We start from the raw sequence: 18,411 nt of genomic DNA, 5'->3' as shown, positions 1-18,411 counted from the left end.
GCTGAGTGCCCCATAGCAAGCAGCTTGCTATTGGGGCACCCGAGCAGGCTCGCTCCCAAGCCGCTGCTCTGTCTGTCCATTTAGACACAGAGCTCATCTCAGCCCCGCACATGCTCCCTCCTCATTGGCCCCCACTGCTGTCTCAGCCAGTGAGGAAGGAGAGACCCTGAAGAGCCACTACTGTCATGCACATCACTGGATCGAGATGGAGCTCAAGTAAGTATCGGGGGGCTGATGTACACAGAAAGTTTTTTACGTTCATGCATAGAATGCATGAAGGTAAAAAAAACCTGGATGGTTTACTACTACTTTAAGTAAGATCCATGGCAACAAATATGGAAGTCCAACAAACTATGCATAGAAAACAAAACTTGTTGATGATTTTTGTATAACTTAAATTGATCTCATGCATCTCCATGTATATTTTAAAGCCCAACTCTGGGTTAAAATGTTTTTCCCATTTACTGGGGCTGTGCCTGCACTGCATGGGTTAACTGCTTTTATTTTTCTAGGAGAGATATACTTACCTGATCCTCCGATCCTTCCAGTAATAGACTGGTCCAGGCGTTCCAGTGGTCTTGAATAGTGGACTGTTCCTGACATCATCTTGTCCAGAGCAGGCTCCATGGACCAGGAACAATCCCCTGCTGAACCTTGGGGAACGCTGTTTTCTGGAGGATCGAAGGATTGGGTAAATGTAAGCTTACTGCGTACCCCTACACAAAACAAGCAGTTGACCTTTACTGTGCAGGCACAGCCCCACTGCATAGGGGAAAAAAACAAATTTACCCAGAGCTGGGCTTTAAAGAAATGCAGAGTACTGAAATTCGTTCATCATGTCCTTGTATATAAATTTTGGTACTTTATTTTCCACCTGCTTTCTGCCACACAGCTCACTGGTGCTGTTGAAAAACGGTGACTGAATTTTCAAAAATTTCAGCTCAAAACACCATATTTTTCAATAGAAAACAATTAACACAACACACCACAACAATTATGTTTTTGACCTTTTTTAATACAAACAAATATGCTAAAAATGTCAAGTGGTGATCTGAAAAATGCTTTTTAAATTGGACACAAAAGCTTTCAAAGAACAAAAGTTTACCAAAAAAAACATTGCTCACTTTTTTTCAGACCTTCTAAACATCCCCCTAGATGCCCTTTGTTTCTTTTTTATGTGGAAGCACAGTGAACAATTTTCATGCTACTTCTACACTGTTAAATTCAAATGTAATCGCATTGTGCATACATGTTTTAGACATGTTTTTTACAGACAGGTTTTTTAGCCTGGGTTTACACTGATGCAGTGTGGAATTTGCAGTGTTTTCTGAATAGCACCCCGTTCATGCAAACCGCTGCAGGTGTGTATGTTAAGTTGACAACACCCCGAAATCAACCCGCAAAACGCGGTGCGATGTGCAGAATCGGATTGCATGGGTGTGAATACCCATGTGATCCAATTCTAGTGCAGACCAAAAAAAGTGTCCTGCGCCTTTTTGATGCAGATGCGTTGCGATTTGAGCCATACAAAATGTATGGCTCCCATTACACCGCACAGAATTCATATGTGATTTGCACAGGATTGTGATGCAGTTCCTGTGCAAATCACATGCGATATACCGCACCGCACAAGTGAAAACCCAGCAAAGTGATTCACTGCAAAAAAGTTGCACCTCGGAAAAAAAGTGTGCATCACATTTTAGAATTATTAGAAATATTAGCTGTGATTCTATGTAATTTTATTTTTATGTGAACGACAAGACACCTGTTATGCTTTTGCATTCCTGGTGCTGGATACATGCGACCATGAACTGGGTGCAAACAGAAGACAGGACAGGAACTTTGGCTTGGAATAATGAAATAAAGAGAAGAAACACAGGGTGGAGGTTGTTTCATTTCACATATAGGTCAGTAGTGGTAAATAATCACTCGGCTAGGATGTTAGAATGAAATGAAAAGCAGTATAACGCAGCACTGTGCTCAGAGAAACACGTCCACAGGTGTGGCACCTACCCAAAAATATCGCAGTTGATATGTTTTTCTTGGAATTCCTGGGGAAATTTTGTCAGGACAGGTTCATGTGCTACAAATGGAAAATCGATCTCTTGTTACAAGTAAATGAACTTGTTCTTACATTGACCCTCTTACAAAGAATCTGCATATACACTCACGGTGTACAAATTTGAACCTAGTTTTATTTTTGGCTCTTCTGTTCTCATGTGCTGTGCTGTTAATATTTGATAGTCTGGAGATTAGCCAATGCAATAAACATTTAATCTTAGCATGACATTGCATTATAAAAAGCTATCCCGCTCACAATTAGGGCACTCTCATATTAGGAAGACTGACCTGTCACCTGTAATCCTTGGACTCCCTAGCTGGTTATAATAAGGACAGAAAGGATGTGCTTCTTAGGGCCCCAGATTCCAGGGGGACCTCCATGAGGATACTAAGTTCTGAAGTTTAGCAATGTTTCTAGTAAATCACTGTCAGGTTTGCAAGTCTTTGCACTTCTGGGAGTGTCAACCCCCTAGTCCCCCACTGCATTTAATGGTTTGTCCACCAATCCCCAAGTTACTACTGGATACAGTGGTGAAGTGGCAACCATCGGGTGAAACCACAGCATGCAACGGGGGGACCGGATTTGTCGGCAATATTTTGGATGCTGAGGTATCTTCATTTGGCTAAGCTCTTTAATAGGGCAAAGGTCAGAGGACAGTGAATTATAACATTTCTTCATACAGAGATTGTTTATTGTCATTGTGGGTTTGAGTTGGTTTAGAGCAGAAAATACCTCATATTGTAGAAATTCATGATCGGAAAGGATTTTTATTGGTGATAAATGAGAGCTGTGTCTCTTCTGCAAAAAAAAATTTTCTTCCTCCTCAAAAGATGCTTTAGAATGTGCACTGAACTGTGCATGTGCAGCTCGCTGTATAGTGCATTCATAAAGTATTCAGACCCCATTCACTTTTTTATATTTTCTTATATTGCGACCTGATGCTACATTTGTTTGAGCCCCTGTTCACACCAATGTGACAAATTGCACCCTATTTGTGCCTATGGAACGGTTCAAATCAATGCAATTCTGACTTGCACTGATTTTGAAAAAGGTTCCTGAACTATTTCTGGTGATTTCATGTGCAACTTGCATTGACATCTGTGCATAAAGGTACACAGATGTCAGCAAGCCACACATGAAATCACACGGAAAGGCAGTCTTGCAATTGTGCTACTTCAGCTGAAGTAGCGCGATTTAAAAGCTGCATTCGGTGTGAACCAGGGATGAATTCATTTTTTCTCTCATTACTCTACACTCAGTACCCCATAATCACAAAATGAAAACAGAATTTTAGAAATGTGTGTTAATGTATTATAAAGAAAAAACTGAAATATTGCATGTATTTAAGTATTCAGGTCCATTACCCAGTACTTTGCTGAAGTACCTTCAAGTCAGACCTCTGTCTGGACCACTCTAGGACAGTGGTCTCCATACTGTGGCCCAGGGGCACTATTTATATTTCTGACACCAACAATGGGGGTATAATTCTTACCACTGACACCAACAATGGAGCACTAATCCTCCCACTAAAACCAGTGATGGGGCACTATTCCTCCCACTGACACCACTAATAGAAGAATAATTATTTCCACTGACACCAAGAAAGGGACACTATTCTTCCTATTAACACCAATGATGGGGCACTTTTCCTCCCACTAACACCAACAATGGGGCACCATTTCTCACACTGACACTAATAATGGGGCACTATTCCTCCCACTGAGGCCAATGATGGAGCACAATTCATCCAGCTGAAGATGTGGCATTGTTTATTCTCTCTGACACTGGTATATTTTCTACTCCCACTTGCCACAGTCTGGCCCCCCTAAAGTCAGAAGGATAGTAAACTGGCCCCTCATTTAGAAAGTTTGGAGACCCTGCTCTAGGGCATTCACTGAGTTGTCCCTAAGCCACTCCTGTGTTGTCTTGGCTGTGTGTTTAGGACTTTTGTTATGTGGGAAGGTGAACCTTCAGTCCAGTCTGAGGTCCTGAGCACTGTGGAACAGGTTTTTATTGAGGATATCTATGTACTTTGCTCTATTCAGCTTTTCCCCTGACCAGTCTCCCACTTTCTCTTTCGTCTAGTCACTTTGCCATAAAGCGCAGATCAATGGAGGGCTGCAGTGATGACTGTCCTGCTGGAACTTTGTCCCATCTCCACACAGGATCTTTGGAGTAACTATCGGGTTCTTGGTCACAAGGCCCTTCTCCCCTAATTGCTCAGTTTGGCCAGGTGATCCACTCTTGGAAGAGATCTGGTTGTGCCAAACTTCTTCTATTTGAGAATTATAGTGGCCACTGTGCTCTTGGGCACCTTCAGTGCAGCAGAAATTTTTGTAGCCCTCCCCAGATCTGTGCTTTGCAATAATCCTCTCTCTGAGCTCGGCAGGCTCTGAGGTTTGACCTCATCAGAATCAGAATACTTTATTAATCCCAAGGGGAAATTTTTATAATTTTTTTCAGAATCAGAATGCCTCATGACTTTTGCTCTGATGCAGTGTCCATTGTCAGCTGTGTGGCCTTTTATAGAGAGGTGTGTGCCTTTCCAAATCATGTCCAAGTAATTTTATTTACCACAGGTGGAGTCCAATCAAGGTGTAGAAACATCTTAATTCCAGATGTGTCTACAGAGCAGGATGTATATTAAAATCTCTTGAATGAAGGACAAATCTGGAAAAAACAAACAAACAAAAAATTCCCTGCACACTTACCAACTAGCCTTAAAAAACCAAAATGACCCTAACAATGCAGGTTAAAAAGAGAGGATTTAGTTGCAAACATTTGCAAATATAAGTGGAAGCCACAATGCCTTAAGCTGGCCATACACTGCTTGAATTTGAAAGAATTTTCTTTTGAAAATCTTTCCTAAGAATTTTTGTTTGAATTTCGCACAATTAGTGGGCCACAGCAATGGCGATTTTCCAGCAACCATAAAATTTGAGTGATCGGGCATGTTGGAAATGTTTTGAAAAACAAATTAATTTCTAATCAATGATGGGAGAATCGTGCAAAAAATGTAATCGAAAAATAAATGAGTGTGAGCTGTGACCTAAAAAGAAAAGAAAATTGTTAGCCACAAAAATTCTTTTCTGTAGCAACATGAGGTGAAATTAAAGGTTTGGTTGGTTGAATTTCAAAATCAATGGTGGCGCCATCGAATTACAAAATGCACGAAAATTCAGTTTTTCTAAAGAAAATTTGTTCGGAATTCGACCCGTGTATGGTCTTCATTAGCCAAGCCTCCTCTGTATACTGCGGTCCTAACGCTATAGTTTTGAGAGTCAAAGATTCCATATCCAAAATGAAAAATAAAAGGTTTTGGCTTTAGATATACAGTACTTTAGGCTTTGATATTGGAGACGTTTTTTACAATTCCAGTTGTCATGGTATAACCCTGAAGCTTGATGTGTAAATATACAGTAAATTTTTACCCATTGAATATACAGTATTTTGCATTTGAGTCCACCACAAAGATACATTATAGAGTTGAAGTGCATAGGCTGACTGGGGCAGTTAATTTATCAATTGGTTTGATAACGTGGGAATAGTATTTCAACATCATTCATCAAATATCTTATATTAAACAGGCATCACCTCGCCTTTTCAGAGTAAAGTAACGGTGTCTTTGCAAAAGGTCCCTCTAAAACAGGGGTCAGCAACCTGTATATCCCGGCCAGGTGACTTGTAGATCACGGTCTGGGCTAGCTGACCCACTATTCTAGAGCATCAAACAGAGAGCAATGCAGAGGGACTACTTGTAAAGTTGGAAGGAGCTGTAGTAGGGAGCAAGAGCAGCACAAGCTGATGCCTCCTCTGTAGTGCTGGCCTCTGTCCCATGCGGAGTGATACCAACTGCACTCCACCTCTTATCCCGGCTAGTGGTCTCCATAGTGGTGCCAGCAGCAGGAAAGAGGAGATCTTCAGGTCAGTGTGAAGCAATACACTGGGCGTAATAGTATAGGACTGCTTTCACACTGATGTGCTGCGGTTTACCCTCACTACGGGTACAGTGCAGTGTATCTGCAGCTTTCCTGTGGGTTTGAGGCGCTTAGTCATAGACATCTATTATATTCTGCGGGTTTATTGCACTTTCTGAAAGCACACTAAAATTCCTGAATGCGGGAAGTTTGGTGCGCTCTCAGAAAGTGCACCACACCTGCAGGATATATTGGATGTCAATGGCAATGTGCAGGTAACCCAGGAAAGTTGCAGATGCATTGTGCTGCACCCATGGTGTGGGTAAACTGTGTCATCAGTGTGAAAACCGCCTTATAGGGGGCACAGAACAGTAAGGGTTCATTTGCAGTTTGGGGGGTGGCAAAACCCCATAGTTAAGACTTGTTTTTAGCACCTGCGTCCCGACCCCACTCCCTTTAGCTGCAGTGGCCAGGGTTGTACACATGTTGCAGCCACAACAGGAGTTGTATGCACTGTCATGATTGGTGAGTGTAGCACTTGCCAAGCATGACCCATTTATGTGAATGCAGACGCTCTGTAGGTGCCCTGCAACCTTGTGCAGTACAGCAAGCAAGGTGTTAAAGCAGGCAGCGTTGTGTTGCTTTCTCACCACCTGCTGCTTGAACCCCTTGGCCCCGGCAGAAGCATGCATTTGCGGGGCACTTGCAGAGTAGCCCCATTTACTTGCATGGGTTGTGATTGGCAGGCAGTAGCACCCACCAAAAGCAACAAGGGGTTTAATTCCTGCTGCAGCATCTGTACTCCTTTGCCTGCTGCCTCAGCAGCTAAAGGGGAAAGGGATCAGGGGCGATGAACCATGATTAAACTGCAAGGTTTTACCACCCCCAACTCTATATGAGAACGAGCTGTAAGGGTGCCTCTGCCGAATGCAGCTAAGGGCACTGCTGCTCCTCTGAAAAGTGATACAAGTGTGTTGCCTCCTCACCACCTGATTTAAACTCATGATTGCCATGAGATGCACGCAATTGTGACATTGTAGTATAGCAATTAAAGGATTAAATCAGGTGTGAGTAGGCGACACTGTGCCCAGTGATCTTTGACTTCTCCAATTGTTGTTCAGGTAGATCTCCACCTCTTTAAGGTTGCCTACCCCAGGTCTAAAACACTACTGATGCCTTTCCATCATTGTCCCTACACTCCCCGTTCATTGCAGCCAGAAGAAAAACCCCATACTTTGGGGGATTAGAGAGCAAGGTACCTTCTCCCATTTGACATTGCTTGGTTATAGGAGCCAGTCACTAGGCATTGTCATGTGACAGAGTGAATTACGTCACCCTTTACCCCTTGCATCTGGTAACAGCCAAGACTGGGGATTATTTTAGTGCTGGCTAAACAGAGGAAGAAGCTTCAGGGGACTACTGCCACTTGTACTATGGGTATCAGTGGCCTGGGAGGCCCATTTACACAGACCACTGTAACTTTGCCCTGAATGGGTAATATGACAGTGTCTCTTTAATTTGAATGTAGTAAAATTGATAGATAAGATAGAAATATGGCTATAATCTGATGTGCATCAGTAACATCATTGAACCATGGAAATGGTATTGCTGAATTGTCTTGGTACAGAGGACAGGTTGAAATGAAGGTAATTTTGTAGTTCGAGTTGAGTCTTAACCAGGTTTTTATTATTTTGTTTTGGTATTAACGAAACCACTTAAAAGATTCCAGATGCAGTCTCACAGAAAGAAGAGGAAGCCGCTTGCCATTAAAAGCCTTCTTTGAGTTTATTAAAGTCTCCAATATACAAACTGTTCCACCTGGTTCACAGAAGCTTTAACACGTTCCACTCCACCCAGAGATTACTCATAAGGTGAGCTCCAGACAGAGTGAAACACATTAGGCCTTTAATAGTGGGTGGCTTTCTCTTTCTGTGAATCCTTACTCGTACTTCAGTTGAGACACAAACTTTAAGAAAAGCTTTGAATTATCTTAAGCTGACCAAACAGAGTTAAAGTTCCATCGAAAGAAAACTAACTCTCTTGCGCTCTATGACCCAACACGGGGTAGGTAGATGGAGTCAGGACTTGGACGTTTCTACCACCAGTGCAGATGGGGTTGTGCAGCTCCAAACAAGGCTGGGGAAGCCCGACCAATACTGTGAAGCGAAAACAAACAAAGAGAGCACCAACCTTGCGCATTACTTCAGTAAGCCAAAATTTATTAATTACAGAATAATACAAACACTGAAGTGGACACTCAGGGAACAGCTGACGCTTTTCAAAGGACGAACCTTCTTCATCAGAGCTCTGATGAAGAAGGTTCGTCCTTCGAAATGCATCAGCTGTTCCCTGAGTGTCCACTCCTCTGATGGGACTCGCGCAGGCTGCTTTTATCCTTAGTCCCTTTGAGGACTTACGTGCATGATATACTTCAGTGTTTGTGAGTATTATTCTGTAATTAATAAATTTTGGCTTACTGAGGTAATGTGCAAGGTTGGTGGGCTCTTTGTTTGTTTTCGCTTCAGAGTTAAAGTTCCGTTTGAATATTCGTAGAAAGATCATTCACCAAAACATTCTTTTTGTCATTGAATTAAGTAATTTTGTTTAAAAGCCCTTGAAATTTTTTTTATTAAACAGGTTTCATTATAATATATGATTTTTTTTTATTTTATTTTTTTTTCTGAATACCACATTTAGAATTAGAATTTGTTCCTTTGAGAACAGTTTTCCATTCTGCGCCTTCAGATTTTCTTGTCACAATGGTCGAAAACCATTTGACCCCACTAACCATTAGAAAATCAAATGTTCAAAAAATAAAAATTTTCAAACGAAATTCTACTGGTATGTGGCCAGTTTAAGTTGGTTATACAGTGAAGGAAATAAATATTTGATCTCCTGCTGATTTTGAATGTTTGCCCACTCACAAAGAAATGATCTGTCTATAAATCAAATGGTAGGTGTATTGCAACACTGAGAGACAGAATAGCAACAAAAAATTCAAAAGAAATGCATGTCTAATAAATTATGCATTGATTTGCATGTTCATGAGGGAAATAAGTATTTGATTCCCTATCATTCAGCAGGATTTCTGGCTACCAGGTGTCTTTCATACAGGTAACAAGCTGAGATTAGAAGAAGTCTCTTAAAGGGAGTGCTGCTAATCTCATTTTGTAACCTGTATAAAAGACACCTGTCCACAGGAGCAATCAGTCAGATTCCAAACTCTCCACCATGGCAAAGACTAAAGAGCTGTTCAAGGATGTCAGTGACAACATTGTAGACCTACACAAGGCTGGACTGGGCTACCAAACAATCGCCAAGCAGCTTGGTGAGAAGGTGACAACAGTTGTTGTCCAGGTCCATCTGAAGATTGCCACTGAACATCTGAATGATGCAGGGGAGGACTGATTGAAAGTGTTGTAGTCAGATGAGACCAAAATTGAGCTCTTTGGCATGAACTCAACTCGCCGTGTTTGGAGGAGAAGGAATGCTGCCTATGACCCCAAGAACACCATCCCAACTGACAAACATGGTGGTGGAAACATTCTGCTTTGAGGGTGTTTTTCTGCTAAGGGATAGGACAACTGCACTGCATCAAAGGGACGATGGATGGGGCAATGTACCATCAAATCTTGGGTGAGGACCTTCTTCCCTCAGCCAGGGCATTGAAAATGGGTCGTGGATGGGTGTTCCAGCATGACACACAGCCAACACACAGCCAAAGCAACAAAGGAGTGGCACATTAATATTCCTGAAGTGGCCTAGCCAGTCTCCAGACCTTAATCCGATTGAAAATCTGTGGAGGGAGCTGAAAGTTCGAGTTGCCAAACATCAGCCACCAAACCTTAAAGACTTGGAGAGGATCTGCCAAGAGGAGTGGGCCAAAATCCCTCCTGAGATGTGTGCAAACCTGGTGGCCAACTACAGGAAACGTTTGACCTCTGTGATTGCCAACAAGGGATTTGCCTCCAAGTACTAAGTCATATTTTGTGAAGGGAATCAAATACTTATTTACCTCATGAACATGTAAATCAGTACATAATTTGTTAGACATGCATTTCTTTTGAATTTTTTGTTGCTATTCTGTTTCTCAGTGTTACAATACACCTACCATTCGATTTTTAGACTGATCATTTCTTTGTGAGTGGGCAAACATTCAAAATCAGCAGGGGATCAGATACTTATTTCCTTCACTGTAGATGAGCAAATGTCTTCCTGACAATAATGAGTACAAATATATCTTTCTGTAGTCCTAGGATCTCCTTCTTTTTCTTGTATGACTTGCCTAGGGGACCTAAGCATCACATTTGCAACAGCCTTCCTGATAATATTAGGGGCAAATATCTCTCTCTGTAGCCCTGGGATCTGCTGCTTTTTTGTGTGACTTGGCTATTGGACCAAAGTGGTAAATTTGCAGCAATCCAGATGGCCATGCCTCGAAACATTCCTCTATTGAAGAGCTACAACAGTTGAAACATTTTTAGCATCCAACCCACTTCCATTAGTTGGGTGCCTGGTCCCCTGCTTTGCACTGTGAGGGACTGGGCATCCAACACACCTGAAAATGTGTCAGATACTGAAGTTTCTTTACTGTAGCCTACTTTACCATTTGAGAGACTGAAGATCCAGTTTGTGGGTTGATGGTTCCTTTGCTTTCATAGACAGCTGTTATTTTAGTTTTTGTGGCAAAGGAGTCGCTTTACCACTTTCCTTCTGTCTTCAGCTGGGTAGTTCAGAAATTTCTAACAAGTTGAATAGTTTATGGGAGTGATCATGATAACTTATCACAATTGCAAGCGCCTGTTATCACCCCCTTAGGATAAACGTAAATGGACCATATTGCAGCCAAGCATGGGATTTTATGGCCAACCTTATTTGCGCTCAAAGTGGGTTTCCATTGTGTTATTATGCATCTCTTTGTTTCCTAGCCAGTTGGATTGTTGTATATTGTGTACATGCCTGTGTGCGATGAAAATAGTACAAGGAAGGACAACGTGTTAGCCAACGGGAATTTCAGAGGTTTTGGCATATAATTAATATAGAAAAAGAAGATCCCCTTTGGCTAAACAGCCTCTTATCTCATTTATTAGTGTCTGCATGTGTTTCACTGTCAGTTCCAAACTCTGTTCAAAAGAAGGCATTCCGTGACCTCTGCCAGAACTGGAGAGGCGAATTGCACTGGGACAATGTTTTATTTTGTTCTATTTGTATTTTGTATATGACTTGTTGCATTTTCTTCGCTATTACTCTCGAATCCTGAAAGGCCGAGAGATTTATTAAGTATTATACGCCGGGAACAGAAAGGTTGCTTTAGGTAATTTAAAACACGTTAACAGTAGACATAAAATAAAATAACACACTCGGTGTTAAACATATTAGTTCTGTTTACATTAAGTATTATTCAATTTTTATAAAGTGATGTGGAGATGTTGCGCAGATGAATAAACACAGTTTGAGAAAATATATTATCTGTCATTGAGATACTCAAAGCCCGAGACCTGGTGATGTTAGTTTATATTCTAGGCGATGTATTCCGAGCAGGGACTGTGCTCAAGTGACCTTTTGTTGTACAGCGGGAAAGAATCACATTGCGTTAATGGAGTGACAGCTTCGTCTAGAAAGGTCCTTTTTTAAAGCACAAGTTCACAATATGTTTCACATGTAACCTATAGAAACCCTTCTGTCCTCCTTTTCACATATTGTCTTTTTTTTCTGTTATTGTGATCCCTGCTGACAATTTTAAATGCTGATTGCTCTGGGTCCTGTATACACAGAGAAAGTCTTTTGAGTGGCTACCACTTATTCATTGTCTACAATGATGCAGATTACTTATACAACACAAATTCCCAAAAAGTTGGGAAGCTGTGCAAAATGTATACAAAAACATATTTCAGTGATTTGCAAATCTCATAAATCCATATTTTGTATGCAATAGAAAACATACCAAATGAGAAAATGTGCCTTTTTAAGGAAAAAATAAGATAATTGTGAAATTGATGGCAGCAACGTGTCTCAAAAAAGTTGGGACAAGGCCATCTTTCCCACATTAAAGCATCCCCTCTTCTTTTATCAACACTTTTTAAATGTCTGGGAACTGAGGAGACCAGTTTCTGGAATATTGGGAGAGGAATGTTGTCTCATTCTTGCCTGAGCATATGCTACAATAAATGGATATACAGTATCTTTCAGCATTGATGGTGCCTTTCCAGATGTACAAGCTGCCCATCCTATACACCACCATACCATCAGAGATGCAGGCTTTTGAACTTTGCGTTGATAACAAACTGGAAGATCCCTCTTCTCTGTAGTCCGGATGATGCTGCATCCATAGTTGCCAAAAAGAATTTCACATTTCAATTCATCTGACCACAGGACAGTTTTCCACTTTGCAACAGACCATTTTAGGCCCGGAGAAGATGACAGTGTTTCTGGATCATGTTCAGATATGGCTTCTTCTTTGAATGATAGAGCTTTAACTTTCATTTTTGGATGGCTCGGCAAACTGTGTTCACAGACAGTGATTTTTAGAAGTTTTCCTGAGCCCATACAGTGATGTTCATAACAGAATCATGTCTGTTCTTAATGCAGTGCCGTCTGAGGGCCTGAACATCATGGGCATCCAATATTGCCTTTCGTCCTTGTCCCTTGCGCACAGAGATTTCTCCAGATTCTTGAAATCTTTTGATGATATTATGAGGCAGCACAGTGGCTAAATGGTTAGCACTTCCGCCTGGCAGTACTAGGGTCGTTGGTTCGAATCCCAGCCACGGCACCTCCTGCCTGGAGTTTGCATGTTCTCCTTGTGCCTGCGTTGGTTTTCTCCGGGTACTCCGGTTTCCTCCTACACTCCAAAGACATGCTGGTAGGTTAATTGGATCCTGTCTATAAAATAGGCCCTTGTATATGAATGTGAGTTAGGGACCTTAGATTGTATGCCCCTTGAGGGTTAGGGACTGATGTGAATGTACAATATATATATAAAGCACTGCGTAAATTGACGGCGCTATATAAGTATCTGAAATAAATAAATAATGTACTGTAGATATTTTAATTTGCAAATTTACATTGAGGAACATTATTTTGCAAGTGTAAGACAATTTTTAAACACAGCTTTTCACAGATTGGTGAACCTCTGCCCATCTTTGGTTCTGAGACACTCTGACTCTCTAAGACGCTCTTTTTATACCCAGTCATGTTACTGACCTTTTGCCAATTAACTTAATTTGTTGCAGAATGTTTCTCCAGCTCTTCCTGTACCACTTACTTTGCCAGCTTTTTGTTGCCCTGTCCCAACTTTTTTGAGATGTGTTGCTGCCATCAATTTCAAAATACCTTATTTTTTTCTTAAAATGGTATATTTTCTCAGTTTAAAGCTTTGATATGCTTTCTGTTTTCTGTTGTAAATAAAATGTTGGTTTATGACATTTGCAAATGATTGCATTCTGTTTTAGGGCCAGTTCACACTACATGCGTTTCAGTTGCTTTTTGTCTTCAACCAAAACGCACAGAAAGTAGGTTATAATGTCACAGTTCAGATCAGTGCTTGCAGTTCCAGTGTGTTCCAGTAGCAGAAAAAAAAGTAGAACATGCTGCATTTTTTCTGCACAGAACTGCACTGGAATGCAGTAAAACACTCTGGAATGCACCAAAAACGCACTGGAACACACATGTCCGTATTTAAATTGAAAAAAAAAGGGTAAAAATTGAACTGCAATGCATTAAAAACACACTGGAATGCATCCAAAACGCATCAAAAATGCTCTGCAACGCACCAAAAATGAGCATTCAAATACGCATCCGAAACGCATCTGGATTGCGTTTCTATAGCATGAACTGGCCCTTAATGCAGATTTTATACAGTGTCCAGACTTTTTTGGAATTGGGGTTGTATTTTCCTTTATTGCTATAATTTGATTAGTGACTGTGACTCTCCTGGGAGCCCAGGATTTGTGCAAATTGCTCAGGATGATGGGTGGAAGAGAATTGGTGATAATTTGTGGTCATCTTATCTTACTGAAAATCTACCAGATAGGGTCTTTTTGGTTAATGATAGATTTTTAGTAATGCCTAATAATGTGAAACAACCACAATTCTCATGGTGGCTAGAGATTGTCTCAAACTAGAGAGTTTACCTAGATTTCAGGCCAAACAAGGCAGTTCTGGAGCAGCATTTCTGTTTTTTTTAATGGCAAGCAAAACATATTTTTTTCTTTGAATAACTATTTGAATTGGTAATGCTGACATGTGCTTTTCTCATTTAGGTGAATTTTAATGATAGACCCAGTTTGGACCTAAGTTTTCATACACTTCTTATAGCATTAGTAATGTATTAATTGCAGAATGAAGCATCCGCAGTCCAGGAGGTGATTTGGTGCCAGATACTCTGCATAGTATGATACACTGTATTACTCCACTGCAGAGGTCCTGGCAACCAAACAGCAGCTGGACTACAAACAGCCTGAGATTGATGCCTTATCCTGCAATTAATACATCACCAAGTGTCTTCGTTTGACATACTGTGCCAGCAGAACTGAGAGAACATGAATTAGCTATAAGCAGGATGATCTTTGCACTGTTCATTGCTTTCAAATGTGTCCAGATCTGACTTTATACATTTTTTCATAGCGCATATTTAACTTCGGCCACATCTCTGCCCATCTAATTCACAGCAGCCAGACATCTGATTCAAGGATGTTGTTGCTTCTTTTGTTTTATAGGTTGCCAAGCTGACAGATTTTTTTTTTTTTTCCAGTGAAAAATTCTGACTTGGAAAATTTCTTAAAGACCTCTTCATTTAATGTATTTGTTGTGAAAGCAGAGATATACACTCACTGGCCACTTTATTAGGTACACCTTGCTAATGCCAATCAAATTGCCCCCACACCATTATACCACCACCAGCCTGAACTGTTGATACAAGGCAGGATGGATCCATGCTTTCATGTTGTTTATGCCAAATTCTGAATCTACCATCAGAAATCAGTCTGCCCATTCTCCCCTGATCTCTGACATCTACAAGGCATTTTCATCCACACAACTGCCACTTACTGGATATTTTCTCTTTTTCTGACCATTCTCTGTAAACCATAGAGATGGAGTCCCAATAGATCAGTTTGTGAAATACTCAGACAAGCCCATCTGACACCAACAAGCATGTCACTTAAATCCCCTTTGATCCTCATTCTGGTGCTCGGTTTGAACTTCAGCAAATCTTCTTCACCACGTCTAGATGCCTAAATGCATTGAGCTGCTGCCATGTGATTGGCTGGTTAGCAATTTGTGTTACCAAGCAATTTAACAGGTGTACCTAATAAAGTGGCTGGTGAGTGTAAAACATAGTATTCATGCTTCTTATAATATTTCTGCAACTGTTTTATGCTGTTTTCTTAATCAGAAATACATTAACTTCTTCCTGCCCACTTTGACATCCAACACCTGTGGGGTGGGAAGGATTGGCAATCATGTGACCACTATCACATTGGTCACATGATAAGAACCTGACCCTGCCTAATCTGTAGCCCTGACTGAGAGCAGTTTGCAACAGATAGATCTTTTAATATAAAGGGGATAAAACTGAAGTTTAGGTATGCATCATTTTGTATAGTCACATTGGTCCAGCTTGGACCAATGTAAGCATGCACTTGTCATACCTGGAAGATCCCTGTGGATCACTGTAGTAGGCACCACTAATACAGTGATTGCTGCTGGCTCCTGGGTTTTCATATCAAGCAGCTGTCCTGCTGCACTATGAACACAGGAGATCACTTACTTGGCATGGGCACCAATAAGAAAACACATTGCATTTTCTCAATGAATGGAAAAGGTTCTCTGATTAGATGAGGTAGATGAGGTAGAGGTTGTGATATCACTGCTCCACTTGTCCAATCACAGAATGCCTTGCATTCATTTAGAAAATGTAAATATTCTCAGAATGTGCCGTTGCAGAGTAAGTGACCTCCTGTGTTCATTATGCAGAAGGGCAGCCGCTTGGCATGGGACCTGGAAGCTAGTAGCAATCACTGCAGTAGTGGTGCCTACTAAAGTGACTTCCAGCTTCCTTGAAGATCATCCAGGTATGGCACATGCATACTTACATTGGTCCAAGGTGAACCAATAAAACTTTGCAAACAACTTCAGCTTTTAATCTTTACTCTGGGCACAGAAGCTTTCATCTATGTTTAATCCTTAATGGCCACATAGTGTGTGTGTGTATGTATGTATATATATATATATATATATATATATATATATCTTTGTGTGCCCCAGATGCTGTTGCAAAACCAAATATTACCTTTCAAATGTATCAGTGGCATCATTACTGCGCTGTGTATAACCTATGGAGAAAGCAGGGCTGTGGAAGGGGCCCAAAAGCTTCACCCACTACAGGCTGTCTGCAAAAAACTACAGGAGGGGGCGTAGATAAGACCAGTCACCCTGCCCAAGGAAACAGAGCAGCAGTGACCGGTCTTTATTACAGGAAGCACCTGCACAGGGGTAAAGTTGCACATTGAACTATCGCACAGATCTGGAAGAAATGCACAAAGCACACCAAGATTAAATTAGGAATACTCTTGTATTTAGACAATATTTGTTTATCCCAGTGTTCAGCTTCAAAAGAATTATACAACCACAATAGGAACCACACAGTTCCTCTTAAACTTAACATACAGTATGAACCAAAAGCATATCTATAGTAAAAATGTAAAATCATATATTCATTTTCATGTTGTATTTCAGTTATTTCTAGCCTACTCCTATTAATCTGAATGAAGCTTTCAAATTTATTTTGTGAAGATCCCCACATATTTACTTCCATAGATCACTATGCCCTGTGACCAGGCTCTGCTGTGTCACTCATTTCACAGAGCCTGCCTTCTGAACTACAGAGCTGCTGAGGGGAGGCATTTCAGGAGTCAGTACAGGAATCACTGCTTTCAGGCAGCAAAGTACCATGGGATATGTAGTACTTAGAGATTTAAAGTAAGTGGTAGAGGAGAAGCATGCAGAAAATCTAGTAAGTTGTGGAAAGAGATGGCAAGCCGACAGGCACCCCAAGGAGCCAGTCACTGTAGTGAAGGGAGCATGATGATAGGAGGAGGGAGCAGAGTGACAGAGATAAGCTCCTACTTCTTTTTTTTACTGTCCAGACACAGGTTGAGGGAGGGACATTACCTATAAATGTTACTGAACTGCAGCAGATGTGTTTCTGTGTTGTGCTGGGAGCACACTTAATTGTGCTCCGCTAACACTGTGTCTAATCTGTCACCAACCATTCCCAGTAACCTTCCAACAGACTCCCAGTTATGTGGTCACTGTGACAGCCAATCACAGTGATCACATGATCATTAATCACAAGAAGTGCCTTTGTCGTTTCTTAAAGACCTGGTGGGGAGGGGGGAGCAAGCAGAACAGGGTTAAAAGAAATAAATGGTTGTTTTATGTTTGTTTACATGTTTATGGACAGGAATAAAAGAAAATATTGTTTACAGAGCTTAATAGCTTAAGCTTACATTTTCATACACAGGTGAGCAGACACTCCTCCCTTATCAGAAGGCTCTATTCAAGAATTCAGTCAGACACATTGGGGTTTATTTACTAAAGCTGGAGAGTGCAAAATCAGACTCACTTCTGCATAGAAACCAATCAGCTTCCATGTTTCATTGCCAAAGCTTCATTGAACAAGCTGAGGTTAGAAGCTGATTGGTTTCTATGCAGAAGAGAGTCTGATTTTGGACTCTCCAGCTTTAGTAAATAAACCCCATTGTGCCTGAAGACAGGGGCTTCTGCTGTGCTCTCTCTTTAAATAACCCATAGTGCTTTATGAATCCTTTGTCATTTATCAGATGTTAGTATGTAAAACAAAATCGTATTTACATGGAAAAAAATACAAAAACATCAGGTTAAAAACATATAAACCTTAAACAAAATTATAATAGCATAAACCCAAATCATTATAGTTTTCCTTTAAAGTGTTTGCATCAGTCCTTGAATAATGTACATTCCTTTTAATTCATAGATTCGATCCAGATAGAAGATGTGTTTGGCCTTAATGGACAAATCGAACATAAGTTGTCTTTCCTGCAGCAGAATATTCCAACTGACATGAAACTGATTCTTATCGGTCATTCCATTGGATGCTACATCATACTGGAGATGATGAAGCAATTACCTGGTCTTAAGGTAAGTCAGTAGCTTTGGAAGAAATCCACCAAAAAGGAGGAAGAGTTTTCAAGTTTTTTTTTTTTATATATAAACTGTGGGTTTTATAAAGTGTGTCTCAAGTTAAACATTTTTTTTTAGGTTTGAGTTGAGTTTACAATACTTATAACTCCTGTCAATTTTTAATTTTGGCTATTTGTGTATCATTGGAAATAATTATTTTTACTTATTGGGACAATGACCGGAAGATTTATTAAAACTGGAGAATGCAAA

At 40.7% G+C, this 18,411-nt stretch overlaps 1 protein-coding gene across 2 annotated transcripts in view; it reads left to right on the top strand.

The window, feature by feature from the left end:
• LDAH (lipid droplet associated hydrolase) overlaps nt 1-18,411 on the top strand; it is a 356,814-nt gene that overhangs the window by 124,989 nt on the left and 213,414 nt on the right. For both annotated transcript variants that reach the window (XM_089657355.1, XM_089657356.1), the window contains exon 4: nt 17,996-18,159. In XM_089657355.1, the coding sequence (XP_089513481.1) occupies nt 17,996-18,159 (164 nt within the window). The remainder of the gene's footprint in view (nt 1-17,995; nt 18,160-18,411) is intronic.

This window comes from Staurois parvus, unplaced genomic scaffold, assembly GCF_062004578.1.
Source record: "Staurois parvus isolate SC_StPar_1 unplaced genomic scaffold, SC_StPar_1.0 ptg000985l, whole genome shotgun sequence".
NCBI lineage: Eukaryota > Metazoa > Chordata > Amphibia > Anura > Ranidae > Staurois > Staurois parvus.
Note: the sequence above shows the minus strand (reverse complement) of the source record. Positions and strands in the feature narration are given on the sequence as shown.